At 47.5% G+C, this 20,523-nt stretch overlaps 1 protein-coding gene across 1 annotated transcript; it reads left to right on the forward strand.

The window, feature by feature from the left end:
* Positions 1 to 9,856: 9,856 nt before the first annotated feature.
* On the forward strand, positions 9,857 to 19,186 carry PRPF19 (pre-mRNA processing factor 19). The gene is made up of 16 exons (XM_068977542.1): positions 9,857 to 10,066; positions 11,728 to 11,877; positions 12,074 to 12,150; positions 12,902 to 13,043; positions 13,139 to 13,212; positions 13,345 to 13,407; positions 14,263 to 14,304; positions 14,431 to 14,505; positions 14,849 to 14,924; positions 15,097 to 15,206; positions 16,207 to 16,362; positions 16,584 to 16,653; positions 16,876 to 16,961; positions 17,268 to 17,438; positions 17,561 to 17,666; positions 19,057 to 19,186. Exons 1-16 carry the CDS (start codon positions 10,048 to 10,050, stop codon positions 19,152 to 19,154), a joined length of 1,515 nt encoding a protein of 504 aa, XP_068833643.1. The 5' UTR covers positions 9,857 to 10,047; the 3' UTR covers positions 19,155 to 19,186.
* Positions 19,187 to 20,523: the final 1,337 nt, after the last annotated feature.

The raw sequence follows: 20,523 nt of genomic DNA on the forward strand, positions 1-20,523 counted from the left end.
TCTTGAGGTTCTTGAACCTGCCAGGAAATGGCTTGAATTATTCACCTGATAAGGTTGCAAGGTACCAGAGTATTTTTTTCAAGGAGTTACTGGCTCCATAAAGTCAGTCTTAGTTCCTTAATGCTATCTTGTCATATCTGAGTCTATGCACATATCTCTCAATTATGACATTCCAATTAAAGCCTTGATAGTATAACTAATGTTTCCAATTGTGTGCTGTTGTAAGGAGAATAGGTTCTTATTGAACTTATGCAAATAACAGTATTGCCATGAAAATAAGAATACTCACTAAGAGTTTCCAAATTCCGGACAGATCAAGTAGAGAGAAAAGGTAAATGTTTCAGTTCTGCTTACAAAGATATAATTCATCAGCTTGCTGTAAATCACAGTTAGCTTAAGGGGAAAGGTTTCTTTATATCTGGAAAGCAAAGATTAAATTTCGATAACATTTCAGACAAAAAGCCGCACTTGTTAATCTTGATACTCCATAGGTTTATGATGCCATCAGGTTTTCCATTCAGTTCAGTTCAGTTCAGTCGCTCAGTCATATCCGACTCTTTGCGACCCCATGAATCGCAGCACGCCAGGCCTCCCTGTCCATCACCAACTCCCGGAGTTCACTCAGACTCACGTTCATCGAGTCCATGATGCCATCCAGCCATCTCATCCTCTGTTGTCCCCTTCTCCTCCTGCCCCTAATCCTTCCCAGCATCAGAGTCTTTTCCAATGAGTCAACTCTTTGCATGAGGTGGCCAAAGTACTGGAGTTTCAGCTTTAGCATCATTCCTTCCAAAGAAATCCCACGGTTGATCTCCTTCAGAATGGATTGGTTGGATCTCCTTGCAGTCCAAGGGACCCTCAAGAGTCTTCTCCAACACCACAGTTCAAAAGCATCAATTCTTCGGCGCCCAGCCTTCTTCACGATCCAACTCTCACATCCATACATGACCACAGGAAAAACCATAGCCTTGGCTAGACGGACCTTAGTCGGCAAAGTAATGTCTCTGCTTTTCAATATACTATCTAGGTTGGTCATAACTTTTCTTCCAAGGAGTAAGCGTCTTTTAATTTCATGGCTGCAGTCACCATCTGCAGTGATTTTGGAGCCCCCCAAAATAAAGTTTTCCATTAGAATTCTTTTAACTTTTTACCCAGTTAAGCAATATAATCTAAACATTTTCAGAAACCTGTACTTACCAGAAAGCCCTTTCTATGAGTCTTCTTGAAGATGAAGCATTTTTGCAAAGCATCAGAGCAAAATAATAACTGTCTATAAATGACAAAAGATTTTAAAAGGCATGGCTAAAGACCCGATTACAATGTAGTTGTCAAAGAAATTTAGTTATTTTTGTGACATAGAATATTAAAATAATAATTAGAATTATGACTGATAACATTTTATCAGGACACAGTCAAATTTTAGACATTTCATACAATTTCCAGAACATTTATGTTAATAACAATTACCCATAGTGGAGAAGGAAAAGGCAGTGCACTCCAGTATTCTCTCCTGAAAAATTCCGTGGACAGAGGAGCCTGGTGGGGTACAGTCCATGGGGTCCTAAAGAGTCAGACATGACTGAGCAACTAAACACAACATACCCTATAACCTAAGAAAGTTGACAGTGCTTCCCCTGTAATTTAATATACCAAGTAAGCATAATTAACTTATTATTTTTCTTTGAGATGTTTTAGTATCCTCTGAAGTATCCCCAAGTTAACTAGAGGTCTAAAGAACTTCATTTTAAAATTGGTTTAAGGAAGTTTGTCAAAGATATCAAAAAATTTGGGGGACTTCCCTGGCGGTTCAGGGGTTAGGAATCCACCTCAATTCGGGGGACATGGGTTCATTCCCTTGTCTGGAAAGATTCCACACGCCGAGGGCAGCTAAGCCCATGTGACACAACTTCTGAAACCCATGCGCCTAGAGCCCATGCTCCACAATAAGAGAAGCTGCCACAGCGAGAGGCCCGGGCACCGCAACCAGAGTGTGGCTGCTCCTCACCGCAGCTAGAAAAAGTCCACAGGGAGTAGTGAGGACTCAGTGCAGCCACAAATAAATAAGTAAATAAATAAATAATTTTTAAAAAAGGAAAAAAACTTAAAACTCTTGGTCAAATAGGATCATAGGTCACTATGAAAAAATATTTATTTAACCAGGTGACAATTGTTGTCGTTCAGTCGCTAAGTCATGTTCAACTCTGCGACCCCATGGACTGCAGCACGCCAGCCTTCCCAATCTCCCAGAGCTTGCTCCAACTCATGTCCATTGAGTCAGTGATGCCATCCAACCATGTTCATCCTCTGTCACTCCCTTCTCCTCCTGCCCTCAATCAGGTGACAATAGAATATTTCAGAGGCAAATACAAAAGTTTACAACAGGTTGTTTAAAAGGTAAAGAAACTCGACAATCTGCCATCAAAAGCAGATCAATATTCCAAGAAAACTTTGTCCCTCTTAGCAGAGAGAGAAAAACAAATTCTAATTTTGTACCAGCTTATTTTTAATAGTAAAACTCAACCAATTAAGTTAATTCTAATCTTAGCCAGTCCTGCTCACATACAAAACTCTTTTCCCGGAATTTCTTTTCCATAACCTTCTGTAACTTTCTTGTTTTACCTTCAGATTTTGTCCTGTGCTGTCCCTTTTCTCTCTCTGTCTTTAACCTTTTTTAGGACAAAATTATTTCCTTTTCCCTTAACAAAGTTCACTTCCATTCTTTACACTTTATTTTTCCTTTGCATACAAATATATATTTTCCTTATTAATTTTTGAAAGTTTGAGTTATATATTTTAATTATAATCTTAAACCGTTAAAACCTTAATTTCTATTAAAAGTTAAGAAGTAAGCAATTATGAACTAAACTAGCATTATGTAGAATGACAAACTTATTAGCTATAATTTCCAAAATCATGTACTTTCTTATAGAAAATGTCTCATATTAACTAATAGTCCTAAATATCATTAGTTTCTCTGTAAAATAAACTTTTTATTAATTTTCAGTATATTATTTTACTTACAAATGACCTGCTGCTGCTAGGTTGCTTCAGTCGTGTCCGACTCTGTGCGACCCCATAGATGGCAGCCCACCAGGCTCCGCCATCACTGGGATTCTCCAGGCAAGAACACTGGAGTAGGGTGCCATTGCCTTCTCCAGTAAATGACCTAGATATTCAATAAACTTCTATCATTTAACTTAATTTAGCGAAACTCCAAAGTTTCAAATTACCAAAAATCTGCAGAAACTATTTTTAAGTAAACATACTGTAAAACATAATTATTCCTAGCTCAGTAAAAATCTGCCTGCAATGCAGGAGACCCGGGTTCGATTCCTGGGTCGAGAAGATCCCCTGGAGAAGGAAATGGCAACACACTCCAGTGTGGACTACAGTCCATGGGGTCGTAAGAGTCAGACACGAGTTAGCAACTAAAGAGAGAGAATCTCTTCTCTGCTTGCCTTGTTCCTCTCCTTCAGTGGCAGTTCCTCTTTCCATATTCAAACGTGATCATTCTTCAAATTATCTGACAATCAGATAATCAGATAATCAGATCTCTTTTAGCAACCCTACATACAATAAAAGGATTATACACAATGCTGATTATGTAATTTCAATGTTATTTAAATCAAAAGGCTTAAACTTGTTTAACACCAGATATTAATGTAATACTGAATATTTCCCAGATTCATGTGAACCTGAAATCCAGTTGGGTTAGTTTCTTTTATATTTCTGAGAACTTATATAAGTGCTCAATTTCATTTAAGCCAATTATATAGAGCTCCTTTACAAATTAATTTTGGCACTACTACCCAGAGGTAGAAATATCTCTATAACATATACACAGACATATAGACATACCCAGCCAGATATCCCATAGCTTCACTGAAAAGCTTAGTCATTAAAAAATAAAATAGAAACTAAAAACTTAGTCATTAATCAGTTATGATGATTAAAACTCATTTGTAAGTAAGTTAACAGAATAAGTTAAATTTACTTGCTTGAGTTTAAAAAGTTTTCTGTTTTTCCCTTCTGTCTCAGAAATTGGAGGTGGTGTAAATAAGAGTTCCTGAGAGTCATGGTAGAGCATCTAATATCTCAAGGTACAAGGAGAGAAATGCAAGCTCCTCCTAGAAGGACTTTTGTTACCCTAGGTTCAGATTTTTGAAAAGATGTTTTATCAAACCAATTTCTTTATGCAAAAACCAGTTTTGGGATGTGAAACAACCCCATCTTGGCCATTTCAGGGTGGGGTTTCCTTGAGTTCCCAATTAAGTAAATACTTACGGAGTATTTGTTGGCTCCTCTCTCCTTCTTTTTGGGAAACTCTATTCCGCATTTTTAAGTTCATTTGCCCAGATAAAATTACTACTGAAAACTGTCTGGTGGACACATGTGCTGTTTGTGAGCTTAATTCCTCTAGGTGTCACCCTGGAGTCATTTCAGCTCTTTTACCTGCCTTGCTTTCTCCCTCCAACAATCTAAAACGACCCCCCACCCCCACCCCCGCAGTTTCTCACAGCACTGGATGGCCAATCCTTACGTGTTCATCTTTCGATGAGCAACTTTTCTACATTAATGAGTGAGTTTCCCTATGGGACTGCTGCACAGTATAAGGACTCACCTTCCCCACTGCCATAAATGTCTCGCCTGAGAAAGCTGAAACCAGAAGGAACTGTGTCCCTTATTTTTGGAGCTGAAAGCTCTCATGTGGTAGCTTCACTTTAATTCCAATTAACCCTGTTAAAGTTTGGTCTTCCCTAGTGGCTTAAATGGTAAAGAATCTGCCTACAATGCAGGAGACCCCGGTTTGATTCCTGGGTTGGGAAGATCCCCTGGAGAAGGGAATGGCAACCCACTTCTTGCCTGGAGAATTCCACGGACAGAAGAGCCTGGCAGACTACAGTTCATGGGGTTGTAAAGAGTCAGGCATGTCTGAGCAACTAACACTTTCACTTTCTGTTAGAGTTTATGAAGCTGTCAGCTTTCAACCTAATCACCCAGTCCAAACCTCCACAATGTCTTTCTTTTTAAAATATAATTGTATTTATTTATTTATTATTTTTGGTCTTTGCTGCTGCTCACAGGCTTCCTCTAGTTGCAGCAAGCGGGGCCCACTCTTCATTGTGGTGCACAGGCTTCCCATTGTGGTAGCTTCTCTTGCAGAGCCTGGGCTCTGGGCACAGGAGCTTCAGTAGCTGCAGCCCATGGACTTTGTTGTGGCCCATGGGCTTTGTTGCTCTGAAGCATGTGGAATCTTCCTGGACCAGAGACTGAACCCGTGTCCCCTGCACTGGCAGGCAGATTCTTACCCACTGTAGCACCAGGGAAGTCCTCCTCAGTGTGCTTCAACTGAGAAATATTTCCCCAATGTCTCTCAGTACAGGAAATATAGGCATCTCTTCTTGAACCTAAGTTCAAGGATAACTCACTTCTCATACCAAGGAATTTAACAACCTGTGAATAAAACTCAGGATTGTCAACCGAGATGGGAGATCTGGAGTTTAAGAGAGACTCATCTAATTCATTGGGACACACCAAGGAGGTGGATGGACACAAGGAGCTCTTGGTGGTACCAGGGCTCTGGATCATCCTAGAGTTCAGGCAAAGGAGGGAAGTCTGCTCTGGGTCCCTGTCCGTATGGTCACCAACTGTCAACTGAAAAAAAGTGCACGACATAGGAGCTGTGAATTGAGTTCTGTGCCTTATCTTACTGAGGACTATAGCCTGAGAGACAGCCTCTCTGATAGCTCTGAGGAACTGCTGCTGAGAGGGAGGGAGAGAGGCCAGTGTACCTGTGATTTTGGCCAAAGAGTATGTACAATCTCACATACATCTCAGTAGGTTACTACTAGTCATGAGGAACAGGTATCTGTGATTTTAGTGCTTTTCTATGTATAGGAGGACAGAAGAATTGAGGTTCATAGAAAATTTTCTTTTTATAGTTAACTATCTAAGGGCCTGTTTTGTGCATGTTTCCAAAGCACAGTGTGCCTCATCCTGTTCTTTGTCCTGAATTCCTTTCAAGGAGTACTTAGGGCAGTGACTGTAGTGGCTAATGGCTTAATCCTTCCTTGTAGGACTGGATGGTAAGTGACGTTCCTTGTTGTACACAGACTACACATGAGCAGCAACCAGTCTGTCCCCATGTCAAATTGCTTCTTTGCATCAGACACATTCATTTTCCCCTGGACCCTCTGCTTTGGCTAAGGATCTCTTTCTTCCAGAACAAACTCTGGTAGCATCCTTGGTCACACCTCCCAGCCTTTCTAACAGTTGCAACTTCACATTTGCTTGTGAGATCACTTCTGATTCGTAGGATTATGAATCTCATGTCATGGAATTTCCTGTGCAGGAAATGTAACTATTTTTCCCCTTATGAAAAATCAGGTTTTTAAAGTTCATTTATTTTTATCTGTTTTTGGCTGTGCTGGGTCTTCGCTGCTACCCAGGCTTTTCTCTAGTTGCGGTGAGTGGAGAGGGGGAGCACTGCTCCTCACTGCAGTGCACAGGCTCCTCGCTGTAGTGGCTTCTCTTGTTGCGGGGCACTGACTCTGGGGCACTGAGGCTCAGCTGGGCATGTGGGCTCAGAAGTTGTGGTTCCCAGGTTCTAAAGCACAGGTTCAGTAGTTGTGGCACATCGGCTTAGTTGCTCCATGGCCTGTGGGATCTTCCCGGACCAGGGATCAAGTCCATATCTGCTGGATTGGGAGGCAGATTCTTTACCACTCAGCCACCAGAGAAGTCCACCTTTCTTCTTCTTTCTTTAAAAAAATTTTTAATTTATTTGGTTCCACTGGGTCTTAATTGTAGCACTTGGGATCTTCTGTCTTCATTGTGGCATGCAGGATCTTTAATTGCAACATGGGCGATCTAGTTTCCCAACCAGGGGTCAAATCTGGACCCCCTGCATCCACAGTGTCCTAGCCACTGGACCACCAGGGAAGTCCCAAGACTTCTTTTCAACTCTCTTTTCTATCTGAGTGGAGGGACACTCTTAGACAGTTCAAGGCTCTTCCCACCCTTGTTTCACGGTCTGGATAAACCTTTTGGAAAATTAACAGGGTGAAGGGGGAGAATCCACCTCTTCCTTAGTTGTTTGAGGCGCACTGTCCTGCTTAATCCTCTGTCAGTTGTCCACAAGGTTGTAACTTAATCTACCTGGGAAATGGAGCTTCTGGGTTATTGACCTGTGTGTACCCTTCCTTCTCAAGCAGCAGCAGCAGTCTTGGCCTAGGGGAGCAGGGCATAGAGTTCCAATCTCAAGAACCCACTGACAGTTACCTCGTAGGCATTCCTTCCACCTCTTTGCTTCCCAACCTTAAGTAATCTTTATCTCCTTTGTGCAGAGATTGAGATGGGGGGAGCAAGGAGGAAACTGAGATCAAATTCTCACCTCTAATAGTTACTCCAAAATCAGTTGCCCTGAATCCTTTCTATTTCATGAGGGCCTGGCTTTTGAAACTCAAAAGCCTGGAAACAACTCCCTGTTTTCCTCCATAGTTCTGTCACAGCTGTAAGCTCCCTACCATAGGGACATGGGCTTCCCTGGTGGCTCAGTTGATAAAGAATCTGCCTGCAGTGAGGGAGACCTGGGTTCGATCCCGGGTTGGGAAGATCCCCTGGAGAAGTTAGTGGCTACCCACTCCAGTATTCTGGCCTGGAGAATTCCATGTATGGTACAAGTCCATTGAGTCACATAGACTCAGACATGAGTGAGTGACTTTCACTTTCACTTTCATGGGGACACCTCTGATTTTGCTCAGAGTGCTCTCCCCAATGTCAAGTATAATGTCTGACTGGCACATAGTGGGTACTCAATACAGACTGGACTTGCCAGGTGGTGCTAGTGGTAAAGAACCTGCCTACCAATACAGGAGAGGTAAAAGATGCAGGTTCAATGCCTGGGCTGCGAAGAACCCCTGGAGGAGGGCATGGCAACCCACTCCAGTATTCTTGCTGGAGAATCCCATGGACAGAGGAGCCGGGCAGGCTATAGTCAGTCCATAGGGTCATACAGAGTCAGTCACAACTAAAGTCACTTAGCATAAAGATTTAGCCAAAAAGTGAATGATTGGGTCTTGCTCCCTCCCTCTGCAACCCATCCAATAAATGTCTTCCAGAGGAGTCTGCTGGAAATGTGGTTATGATGCTATAGCTTATCTGCTGTTGATCCAGTCAAGTCTAATCACCTCTGGTTCAAGTTCCTCTCTAAACACATTGATTTTATTTCCTGCCACATACAAATACTTAAGATGCCTGGCTTGTCAGGCAGCCTGTCATTCAATCAACAATAGTTACACTATTCCTGCTATGTATCAGGCACTGTGCTAGACCCTGAGAAACAGCAGTGACCAGAACAATCATGGTTCCTGTCATTATAGACTTTACGATCTGCCAGAGAACCCAGACAGCAAACAGATACTTGTACATAATTAAATGATTATAGCGGGACTTCCCTGGTGGTCCATTGGTTAAGAATCCACCTGCCAATGCCAGGGACACAGGTTTAATCCCGGGTTCCTGAAGATCCCACCTGCCGAGGGGCAACTAAGTCTGCGCTCTGCAACTAGGGAAGCCACTGTAAAGAGAGTCCACACACCATAACAAAGAGTAACCCCTGCTTACTGCAACTAGAGAAAGCCCTCTCACATCAGTGAAGACCCAGCGCAACCAAAAATAAATAATAAGTTCTTCGAAATAAATTATTATAGCTATCCCAGAGGGACTCAGAGGAAAATTACAGGGTACTGTGGGGACTAAAATTCAGTCAGGGGTCAAGAAAAGAGACTCCAGAGGAAGTGCTATTCAGGGTGAGATTGGATTTACTTTGGGAAGGATGGGAGGGGTGGGGAGAAGGGCAGGGATTGAGGAAAGTGTTCCAGGTGAAGGATCTGGAACCAGAGTGGATAAGTTTGAGGGCTTGAAAGGCCAGTGTGTCCAAGAAGCAGATGACTTGCCCAAAATCACAGAGCAAATTGGTAGTAGGGGCAAGACCAGAAGAGTTTCTTAGCCAGTGTTAGCTTCTCTACCGATGTGTATCTTCGTCTTCACTGGGTCTTCCAAAGCTAATCCTCTGAGAAACACTTGCCAGAGAAACACATGGGGCACGAACTGAAAATGCAGACTCTCTAAATTAGACCCCAGAAAAATACATTTTTAAAAGTTCCTTAAGAAATTCTTACAGAAACCAACATAACATTGTAAAGCAATTATCCTCCAATTAAAAATAAATTAAAAATTTGAGAATAGAATAAAAAATTATGGAGTACTCAAAAATAGACATAAAATATGCAAAACCATTATGGACAATAATATAAAACTATACTGAAAAAATATTACAGAAGACTGCTTCCCTGGTGGCTCAGACGGTAAAGTGTCTGCCTGCAGACAGGGAGACCCGGGTTCGATCCCTCGGTTGGGAAGATCCCCTGGAGAAGGAAGTGGCAACCCACTCCAGTACTCTTGCCTGGAAAATTCCGTGGACTGAGGAGCCTGATAGACTACAGTCCATGGGGTTGCAAAGAGTCGGACACCACTGAGCGACTTCACTTCACTTCAAGTAAATCAAAGTATACCATGCTCACGAAATAAAAGGCTAATAGCATTAAAAATAAAAAAAAATTCTCATATACTCCAATATTTGCAAGACAGTCGTTCCACCGCCCCTGGCTCAAGAGTGCAGCTAAATTGATTGGCTTTAAGGTCCCAGTGCATTAAGGGAAATGTAGTTTCGAATCTCCTCTCCCAGCCATTGGAGCTTTACGAAACTAGCCGAGAGGGCCCGGAAATAGCCGAGTATTTCCTGGCGCGCCCTTTCCTGCCTGATTGCATTATGGGAAAGGACAGTTTCCGTTAAATTCTGGAGGCTGAGGCGCGCGACTGGCCACAGTCCCACGTGAAGCCATTCGCAAGCATCGCTCCGCGGGGCAGCTCCCCGCTCGCAGCGGAGCGTCTGGAAGCAGCGAGGGAACTGGAAGTGTCCCGCGGGGGCCCAGTAGCTGATCCCGGAGCCCAGTGTGAGGAGCCTCGGAGTGCAGCGAGGGCGCCATGTCTCTGATCTGCTCTAGTGAGTATCGGCTGCGGCCGCTTGCTGGGCGCTGGAGGCCGGAGAGCCGAGCGTGAGGATCTGCGCGCCTCTGCGGCGCCGGGGTCGGGGCTGGACCTGAAAAACGGGGCTCCGGGGAGGCAGGGCGGCGGCCTGTCAGCCCGGGGTGGTCTTCCTCCTCCAGCGTGAGGTCAGTTTGCGCAGCGCTTCATAGTTTACATAACGTCTCCGGTGCATTCTCGCAGGCTGCACGGAGGCAGCCCACCTCGTTTGCGCAGTGGATATGAGGCTTGGATAGCGGGGAGCTGGTGGTGCAGGGGAAAGAGCTCTCTGTAGGAAGCAGGAAGCCAGAGGGCTTGTGCACGATCCGCCTCCAGCTGGCTTTGTGATCTGGCTCCGGGATGCGGTCCTCAGTTTCCCCAACTGCAAAAATAATGGCCTTGGCACTGGATGTGTTGTCTGAGGCCCCGCTTGGGTAGGCAGCGCTTCTGCAGTTTGCGAAGGTCGCACAGTGAGTTGGAGGCGGTGACAGGCCTGGGAGCCAGACCAGCCTCACCCTGTAGGGCTGATGAAAACAGCTGCACATTTGGAAAAGCCTCTGTTGGTTTACAGCGTGCTTGCAAAATTGCAGAGTCGTTCTGTCCCCACAGCAATTCTCCAAAGCAGAAATAAAGATCCGGTTTTACAGATAAGGATGTAAGGTTCAAGGAGAAATGTGGCTTTTGTAAAACAGTACAGCTAGTTAGTGGCAGAGCTGTGTGACGAAGCCAGTTTCTCTGATCCTGAATCCATGCTTTTTTCAAATGCTTTGTCCTGTCTTTTGGATATGTTATTGAGGAGAGTGGTTGTTCATCAGGTTATTAGTTTCTCATTCTTTTCTCTCTCGGCTTCCTAACTCTCAAGCTCTTGACTCTTCTCAGAACCTCCCCATAAACCCAAAATAAAGGAGAGAAAGAGTGAAGGGAAATGTGACTAGAAAAAGAGTCCTTAAGCGTTAAAGAAATGACAGTGTGCAGAGTATTTTCACATTCATTGTTTCAGTCCTGAGGAAGGTCTTTTCAGTATCCATCAGCTGGTCTGTTAGATGTTTCCTGAGCATTTGCCAAACACCTGCATTGTACTGGAAGTCAGAGAGCAGCTACAGTCCCAATCCTCAGGGGTGTAAATGGATACTTCCGTTGGGGAGTGGTGAGGATGATTTCATCAATGGAAAGTGTTTACAGTGGAGCTTGGCGCCTAGTAAACACCATGTAAATACTTTGTTATCATAGCACTTGTCACATCGGTTTGTAATTTGTCTGAGAATCCATCTAGGTTCTAGTCTGAGACTTGAATGGCTTTGTGTGTATCTTCTTGTCCTGCTATATAATGGGTGCCTAAGCGTTTTTGTTCAGAAATGAGATGGGCAGGAATTATTGACTGCTCCCTAGGTGCCTAGCATTTAGTAGTTGTGCAGCAATTATTTGTTGACTACCTAACTGTCAGAGACTGATGGAGAAGCTAGTTAAGTGGGTGGAAAGCATTGTGGGTACAGTCCAAAACTGGCTTGGTGTCATGTCTTGATTCCTGTTAGCTGAGTGTAGGGAGGCAAGGTCTTGTGGAGGCCAGCCGAAGGTGAAGCGTCCCCTTGGCCCAGGGTCCCTGTCACCACCCCAGGCTCACCACCTGCCTTTTCTCCGCAGTCTCCAATGAAGTGCCAGAACACCCCTGTGTGTCCCCTGTCTCTAATCATGTGTATGAGCGGCGGCTCATTGAGAAGTATATTGCAGAGAATGGCACAGATCCCATCAACAACCAGCCTCTGTCCGAGGAGCAGCTCATTGATATCAAAGGTGCCTGCTGGCCAGCCTCAGTCCAGGCTGTCCTAGCCTAAAGCCTGGGAAGGTGGGAAGGGTGGCGGGTGCACAGCACGTGGGAGTCGGGCGAGGAAACCATGGTCTGTTAGTGCTGAAGGGGAAAGAAAGAATGTGGGAGGGCCAGCATGCCCTAGGTCATGGGTTTTCACACCCACTTTGTCTCTCTTGGCAGTTGCTCACCCAATCCGGCCCAAGCCTCCCTCAGCCACCAGCATCCCAGCCATTCTGAAAGCCTTGCAGGATGAGTGGGTGAGTCCCTGAAGAGAATTTATATTTTCACTACTTGAAAAGAAGGGATCACTGGACTAGGACATGGGTGGGGATGGGAGGGATGGAGCCGTATTTTCTGTTTTGAGGGGAGGGTGAGAGCAGAGGAGGAGCCCGGTTCTTAATGTCACACAGATCTGGGCTCCACCCTTTGCTCCGTTGCCCGCTTGCCACGTCCCTTGGCAAGTATCCAAGTGCTGCTTTTCCTGACCATATTGCATGGATTAGTACCTGTCTCAGGGTTTACAGAGACTCAGAGTAATATTAGAGTATAAGCTTCATGGTGTCGGGGACTTGTTTTACTCATCAGAGCCCCAGCAGTGAGAACCAGGTACACAGTAGGTGCTCTAAATATGAATGAGTCAAGGACCGCATCTTGAGGACTGCCTGGCTCAGTGCCTGACACAATGAGAGCAGTCAATAAACAGCAGCTGTAGTGTTTTTATTCCTTTCTGGTGAGGTGACGGCATGACGCCGGAGATGTGCCAGTAAATTAGAGAAGACGGGTGGGAAGAGCCATTCCTGTCTGTGTGCCCAGGGTTTGGCACGGTGAGGAGCTTAGGAGCATCTGCTCGCGAGTTCAGGGTCACTCAGACCTTGCTTGGGTCACTGATACTGGTCTAGGCCGCAGGGCTGGCCTAGGATAAGAGCGTTCTCTTATCAAGGGCTGACTCCTCTGCTGGGTGCTCCCCACACCTCCCCGCCCCCTCACCATGGCATCTCCCTCTCCCAGGATGCGGTCATGCTCCACAGCTTCACCCTGCGCCAGCAGCTGCAGACCACCCGCCAGGAGCTGTCCCACGCTCTGTACCAGCACGATGCCGCCTGCCGTGTCATTGCGCGTCTTACCAAGGAAGTCACTGCTGCCCGAGAAGGTACAGCCTCCGGCCTGCCATCCCCCACTCTGGGCTCCACTCTGGGGCAGGCCTGTTGTGTGATAGCCCATTCCTAACATTGTCTTCTCTCTCAGCTCTGGCGACACTGAAACCTCAGGCCGGTCTCATTGTGCCCCAGGCTGTGCCAAGCTCCCAGCCAAGTGTTGTGGTGAGTGTCCCCTCAGCCCCGCCAGCAGTGGAGTGTGCATGGTGGCCCATCGGCCTCCTCTGCAAGGGAGGAGGAGGGCATTCTGTGCTCCTCTGGCCATGCTTTTCTCACCTTCCTCCTTTTTCTCTTCAGGGTGCAGGCGAGCCAATGGATTTGGGTGAACTGGTGGGAATGACTCCTGAGATTATTCAGAAGGTACGTCATGCTCTCACTTGGTGGGAAAGCTGTTGGACTCTCCCTTTTGCCTGGAGTCCAATATGAGTAAAAACCACATCCATTTAGAGATGGAGTGGAGTCGTACAGAGCACACACTCAACCGGGCTGCCTGGCTTTGTGTTTTGATGTCCCCAGTTTTCAGCCTTATGACCTTGGGCTGACTTAACTAATCCTATGTCTAATTTCCCTAGCTGCTAAAGTGAGGATGATAGTACCTACTCTATGAACTTGTGGGAATTTTAAAGATTTTAATTAAGTACAATTTGTTGCTCTTACTAGGGTTCTTTGTAGATATTAAAGCATTTCGTTAAATGTTTTCATTTTTTCTTTTCTGAAGGAGACAGGACAGGAATTATCACTTTGATTTTATAGATGAAGAATCTGTAGATTCAGAGTCAAAAGCACAGCTCACAAGAGGCAGAGCTGGCCCCTGATTCTGTGTCCTGTGCTCTGTGACTTCGGGATCCTCCTTAGTACCAGTTGATAGTTTGTGTCTTTTCCAAGTCGTGCAGCTTGTCAGCATCTCAGCTTCCACCCTAGTGGCACAGGTGTGGTCTGGGAGCCCTTCTAGCTATTGCCTCTGTGGCCCTGAGCAAGTGACTGCACCTGCTCTGGGGCTCAGTTTCCTCCTCTGAGAAACAAAGTCATCAACACCCACCTTATAAGGTTGGAGTGAAAGTGAAGAGATATTGCATGGAAGCCTTTAGCACAGAGCCTGGCAAATGATGAGTTCATGGTGATGGCTTGTGAAAACGTAGATGTGACGAGCATTCACTGCTTTTTTCTGGCAAATTAATTTTTCTCACATTGATCTTATTCCCCTCTCTCCCCCAGCTTCAGGACAAGGCCACCGTGCTCACCACGGAGCGGAAGAAGGTGAGTCCTCCCAGGGCCAGGGCCCAGAGCTGACCCGGAGGAGCTGGTGGTTCCCTTAGGAGGAGAGGGGATGGCCAATTAATTCCTGCACCCACTAACTTCTTGGGGGATTTTTCTTTTTCTCAGAGAGGGAAGACTGTGCCTGAGGAGCTGGTGAAGCCAGAAGAGCTCAGCAAATACCGGCAGGTGGCATCACATGTGGTGAGTGTCTTGGTCCCACAGGCTTGGGAGACAGGGTCCTCCAGGCTATTTCCAGGGTGGGACAGGCCAGCATGAAGCATTGTCCAGGGCCTCTGGCCCCCTCTGTTTTCCACCTTGGCTGCTGAGTTGTCAGGGTTTCTCCTCCTAACCGGCTGTGGCCTTCCCCATCGTCACTGATGGGAGTTGCTGCATCCGGGCAGAAAGCCAAGCACAGTGGACGAGGAACAGAAGTCACTCTTGTTCCCCAGGGCTGGGGCTGGGGCCAGGGCCGGAGCCATTGAGTGGCTTTGTGGCCTGCTTTGATTCAGCCGTGACTGGGTTTGATGTGGCTTTTTCTGCACAGGGGCTGCACAGTGCTAGCATTCCCGGGATCCTTGCCCTGGACCTCTGCCCCTCTGACACCAACAAGATCCTCACTGGTAAGAGTGGGCCCAGCCCAGCAAGCCAAGAAGGGGGTGGGAGAGGGTGGGAGGAGGACAGCAAGGAAAATGCCCACTCCTGTCCTCTCTGTGGGTCTGGGGACAAAAGAACCTTTGGCAGAGGGGCCTGGGGGCCTGATTCATTTTTGGATCTCATTTTGGTCCCCTCCAGGTGGGGCGGATAAGAATGTTGTCGTCTTCGACAAGAGTTCTGAGCAGATTTTGGCCACCCTCAAAGGCCATACCAAGAAGGTCACCAGTGTGGTTTTTCACCCTTCCCAGGTAAGCGCTCCCCTAGCGCCCTCAGCCCTCATTTCTGAGCCCTGTTGCCATAGTGTGAGGTCCCAGAACCAGGCCCCCGCCCCTGTTGCCTCCTTGGTGAAGTGACACGGGCCTGAGAGTGCCAGCTCTTCAGCACTGGCGGTTCAGGGCCAGGTTTGGGGTCATGGGATTGCCCACGACTGTCAGAACTCTTGAAACAGTGGCCTTCAAACCAGGGAAGAAAGGAAACATATAGTTTGAAAAGCATATTGAAAAGTTTTATGTTAGGGAAGGCAGAATCTCTACACTATTTTAAAATACAAACTGCAGTGCACAGAGTTCAACAAAATTCTGCCCCATGTGTCTGAGGAGGATGGATAGGTCCAGATTCCCACAGTCTTCCAGGCCAGGGGATGGAAACTTGATGCTGAGCGTGTTAGTATGTTATTTCTCTTATGCAGTTGTGTTGATGGAAGATGGTAGTTGGTTTTACCTTACAGGTTTTAATGTCCTAACTAACCAAAATAATAGGTTGGTGACACTATGTGAGTTCTCTCTGTCACCAGTTTTTCTGAGAATTAACTTGCCCCTGAATTCTTAAGTGTGGGATGCTTAGGAAATGCCTTCACAACCCTTTCCAGGCCTGCTACAGCTTGGACTTGTGCTGCCCTAGGACGGGAGCTATTAACTACATGGGGCTATTTGAATAAAATGGAATTAAACATTCAGTTCCTGAATTGCGCTAGGTGTATATCTTTCTGGTCCTGGGAAAGGGATGGACAGTTTCCCTCTGGTTCACTAATACTTTTTACCACTAGATGGCAGGACCTCCTCCACTTGGCCAAATGCTGTTTAATTTCCCCTCCTAATAGTGTTTACCCTTTGGCCCACTCAAGCGTTGTTGTGGGGATGGAAGGTTCCAGGCCCAGCAGGGCTGTGGCCGTCCCCAGCCCGCTTTTACAAGATGATTGTGGTCCATCTCTTCTGTCTCTGATAATCTGCTTCTTTGCTCTCCTTTTAGGAGCTGGTGTTTTCTGCCTCCCCCGATGCTACTATCAGGATTTGGTCGGTTCCGAATGCCTCTTGCGTACAGGTTGTTCGTGCCCACGAGAGCGCTGTGACAGGCCTCAGCCTCCACGCCACTGGTGACTATCTCCTGAGCTCCTCTGATGACCAGGTATCGTCCCAGCCAGGCTCTTGGTCCCCAAACTCAGGCATCCTGGGAGGAGGAAACATCTTACCCAGCTGGGTCCCCAGAACCAGGAGAGAGTATTTCCTCTCTACAGAGAGGGGATGGCCTTGCCAAGGTCTGCCCGACCAGGGTCCCTGCCTTCCTGAGGGGCCATCAGAACCTGGGGACCCACTGTCTTACCGGCTCTGTTGTCTCTTTTTTTTCAGTACTGGGCCTTCTCTGACATCCAGACAGGACGTGTGCTCACCAAGGTGACCGATGAGACCTCTGGTTGCTGTAAGTTGTCTCCTAAGTGTTGGGCTCTTCAGTCGCTATATATTGTTTAATGTTTTATTTAGTTGTTGCTCATTTGTTCTAAAAAATACATGCTGCCAGTGCTTGCTGGGTGCTGGGCATAGTGCTGGCCCAGGGAGCATGAGGAACAGCGAGGAGCCTACCTTTGCTGTGCTTAGTATCTTGAGGGTGGGCTCTGACCGTCTGTCTGTCTCCCCCCCACAGCTCTCACCTGTGCGCAGTTCCACCCTGATGGACTCATTTTTGGAACAGGAACCATGGACTCTCAGATCAAGATCTGGGACTTGAAGGTAGGACATGGCTGTCCCCGTCTGCAGCCCAGGGTTGGAGCTCTTGTCCCTGTGTGGTGTGATGAAGTGCTTATGGCACCTGGCCCCGGGGGTGTCCCAAGAGTGGGGAGACAGGGGCTGTGCGTGTGACACAGTACTGTGTGTGTGACACAGTACTGGGGTCCCCAGGCTGGGCGTCCACCCTTGCTCTTCCTGCTGGTTGTCCTCCCTGAGGGTGGAGGACATCTCAGGAGTGGAGTTGTCTGAGCTCCATTTTCTCCCTCATGACCAGTGGGTGACATTCTACTCCCTGCTCCCCAACCACAGGAGCGCACCAACGTGGCCAACTTCCCCGGCCACTCGGGCCCCATCACCAGCATTGCCTTCTCGGAGAACGGCTACTACCTGGCTACAGCGGCCGATGACTCCTCTGTTAAACTCTGGGATCTGCGCAAACTTAAGAACTTTAAGACGTTGCAACTGGATAACAACTTTGAGGTACACCTCTTTCTCTGTCACCCCTCCTCCTCATTTGTCAATTACTCTAAACTGCCTCTGTTTTCCCCGAATTGCCCGTAGTTTCTGCTTCTTTTCATGTGACTTCTTCCTGATTTTGGCAGGTGAAGTCACTGATCTTTGACCAGAGCGGTACTTACCTGGCCCTTGGCGGCACCGACGTCCAGATCTACATCTGTAAACAGTGGACGGAGATTCTTCACTTCACAGGTAGAGGCTCGCCCTAAGACCCTGAGGCCTCTGGGTGCTCTGGCCCGGAAGAAAGTGCGGAAGATTTCACTGGGTTAGGGGTTTCTAGTGGCAGGCGTGCATTTGCCAAGACCGCTTTTAGTCACTCTCTGAGGCAATAGAGTTTAGTGGCTAAAACAAGGAACTCAGGAGTCAGACTGCCTGACTTTAAAAGCTAGCTCTGCCACTCGAAGCTTTGTGACACTGGGCAAGCTACTTAACTTCTCTGGAAAATAATAGTACAGTTGATTCTCCACAGACTCTACCAACTGTGGATCAAAAATATTTGTGGGCGGAAAAAATCCAGAAAGTTCCAAAAAGCAAAATTCGAATTGCCCGCACACTGGCAACTATTCATGTAGCATTTACGCTGTAAATTATTTGCATAGAATTTGTGCTGTGTTAGGAATTACAAGTTATTTAGAGATGACTTAAAGTATATAGGAGAATGTGTGTACATTATATGCAAATACCACCTCAACAAAGTTGGTACCTCCTAATAGTAGTGTGGCCTCTGGTACATGACTTTCCCTTTTGGAGCTGTAGTTACTTCATCTTTAAATGGGCGTATTGACACTGCTTCGCATATTGTGCCGGCTGGTGCCCTGGAGGTGGCCTGCATGGGGACAGGATGCCTCTTGCACCTTCAGGAACTGAAGGAATGGCAGCTGCTGCCATCTTTGTTAATGAAGTTCTTGTTCTCATTAGCGGGTGGTGGGCGGGGCACAAGCACCTTCTCCCACCCCAGATTCTACTCACTGTGTGTCCCAGAGGTGGCCAGACCTGATGGTGTGGCCCATGGGTTTTCATCTTCCCTGGGCCCCGGTGCCTTGATTTGGAGCAGAGTCAGTGGAGTGGCAGGCTGGAAGCACAGGGCAGCTTTAGAGTGGGGAGCTGGTGGGCTGGCTGTGATTGTGGGAATTTGCCCTGATGTCCATGAACTACCTGAGCCCAGCGGGGAGGGTTGCCTGGCGTCTTCTGCCCCTGACCCAGCCCTGCCCTGGGCCAGGAGCCCAGCTTTCTGTGTGAGCTAGGACAGGGACTCAGAACTAAATACCAACAAGTCCAGCTTCCTGTCAGTTCTCAGACTTGGACTGAGCCGAGCAGAGCCAATTTGTAGCTGCCCTCGAAAGCTTAGGTGGCAGAGGACTGGTGTTCCTGTGTTCACTCAGCCCAGCCACACACAGTGCCTGCTGCGGGCCAGCCCCAGGGAGGCTCTGGAGCTCAGTGCCATGTAGAGCTCTGGCCTTGGGGGTTTCTAGGCCATGGGAGGTTTCCAGGTCACAGGGATGGGTGGGGAGCATGTCATAGAGGTCGATGCTGAGACCCGAAGGAAGAAAAGCCTCCTCACCGTTGTCTTGTCTCTCCACAGAGCACAGTGGCCTGACCACGGGGGTGGCCTTTGGACACCACGCCAAGTTCATTGCTTCCACGGGAATGGACCGGAGCCTCAAGTTCTACAGCCTGTAGGCGGCAGCTCACCAGACCGGAGTGGGGCCTCGTCTCAGTAGAGGGATAGCATTAGGGGTGGGGGTGGGGGGCAGGGGAGAAGAGACTACTGGGGGGTGGGGGGTGTATGGGGTGGGACATTCGCATCATTTCACTCTGGTCCCAGTGGTGGCCTGAGAGCCGCAGTGGCATGGACCACCCTCATCCGTCACCCTCTGAGGGCTCAGCGTCGGCCCCAGGGCCTCTCTTCAAGGAGTTGATGGAGCTGATGGCTGTTCCACACCCACCGTGTTCCAGTTCCTGTGAGTTGGAGAGAGGCTGAGCCAAGGGCTCAGGAAGGTTTTTGTAAGCAGCGCTCTAGTTTCATTAAAAAAAGAAAACAACAAACGTAGCCACCTTCCTGTGTCTGTTTGTAGTGGGGAGAATCAAGGGGAGGGAGCACCAGTTAGGACTTCGACCACCAGGATGCCCATCGTTCTGTTGTTTCTTTAATTGGACAACAAATTTAAAAATAATCTACAAGCCATTTGCCAGAATGATTCTTCCACATTCCTGCAGGCCTTGACTTTGTGATTTATGGGGTTTCATGTCACCTGCCTTGGGTGGCTCCCATGTGAGCCTGGAAGTGGGGGAAGGGGAGAGTGCTGAGAATCTCGCTGCCACAGAACCAGCCATCTTTCAGGGCATCCTCAGTCCTTCAGTCCAAGGTGACAGAAAATCTGTCTCAACTGGCCTGAATCAGAAATCTTTCTGTGACTGTTATTTGAAGATTAGAATTCAAACTGGTCTGGGAGGACCCAGCCAGCAAACAGTAAATTAGCAGAATGTCAGGGAACCCACGACCCCTGTGGTTGGGGAATTAGGGTAGTCCGTGTGGCTGCTTTGGGTGGTCAAGAAAGGCGTCTTCTAGATGATAAGCTGATGGGTGACTGATGGGAGCTCAGGGGAGGAGTGTTGCAGTTGAGGGAAGGTCCTGAAGCTGGAAGATCAAGGTCAAGATGCGAGTTGCAGGTGCGGGAAACCAGCATGGCTGGAGTGCCACTGGGTATGGCCTTGGAAGATCAGTACCCTTTCAAAGAGCGGTCCCAGTGGAACATGAAGGAAAACAATGTGAGATGACATTTTGTTCATTTTATGCCTGCAACAACCTTATCTTTAGTTGTCCAGCAACTGGGCAGCTTCCTGCACCCCCATGGGGCTTCAGGCACCTTGGCAGTCCAGCCTAGAAGGTGGGCTCTGCGAGCTTGGGGACAGTATCTGGGCTTTGGCACTTAGTAGAGTAAGGCCACAGACAGATTGATTAATTTATCTCTGTTTAGTGTCCGTTAAGACCTGAGCGGAGTGGCGTGGCTGGCTGGGTGCCCCCACATGGCGGCCAGGAGCACCCCGA

The sequence above is a fragment of the Capricornis sumatraensis genome, chromosome 8 (assembly GCF_032405125.1).
Source record: "Capricornis sumatraensis isolate serow.1 chromosome 8, serow.2, whole genome shotgun sequence".
NCBI classification, from domain to species: domain Eukaryota; kingdom Metazoa; phylum Chordata; class Mammalia; order Artiodactyla; family Bovidae; genus Capricornis; species Capricornis sumatraensis.

Bases quoted from the DNA above. Each gene is read 5' to 3' on its own strand.
- PRPF19 (XM_068977542.1), top strand. The intron at 13,213-13,344 runs GTGAGTGTCCCC...TTTTCTCTTCAG, and splicing joins GCTCCCAGCCAAGTGTTGTG to GGTGCAGGCGAGCCAATGGA. The intron at 17,439-17,560 runs GTACACCTCTTT...TGATTTTGGCAG, and splicing joins AACTGGATAACAACTTTGAG to GTGAAGTCACTGATCTTTGA.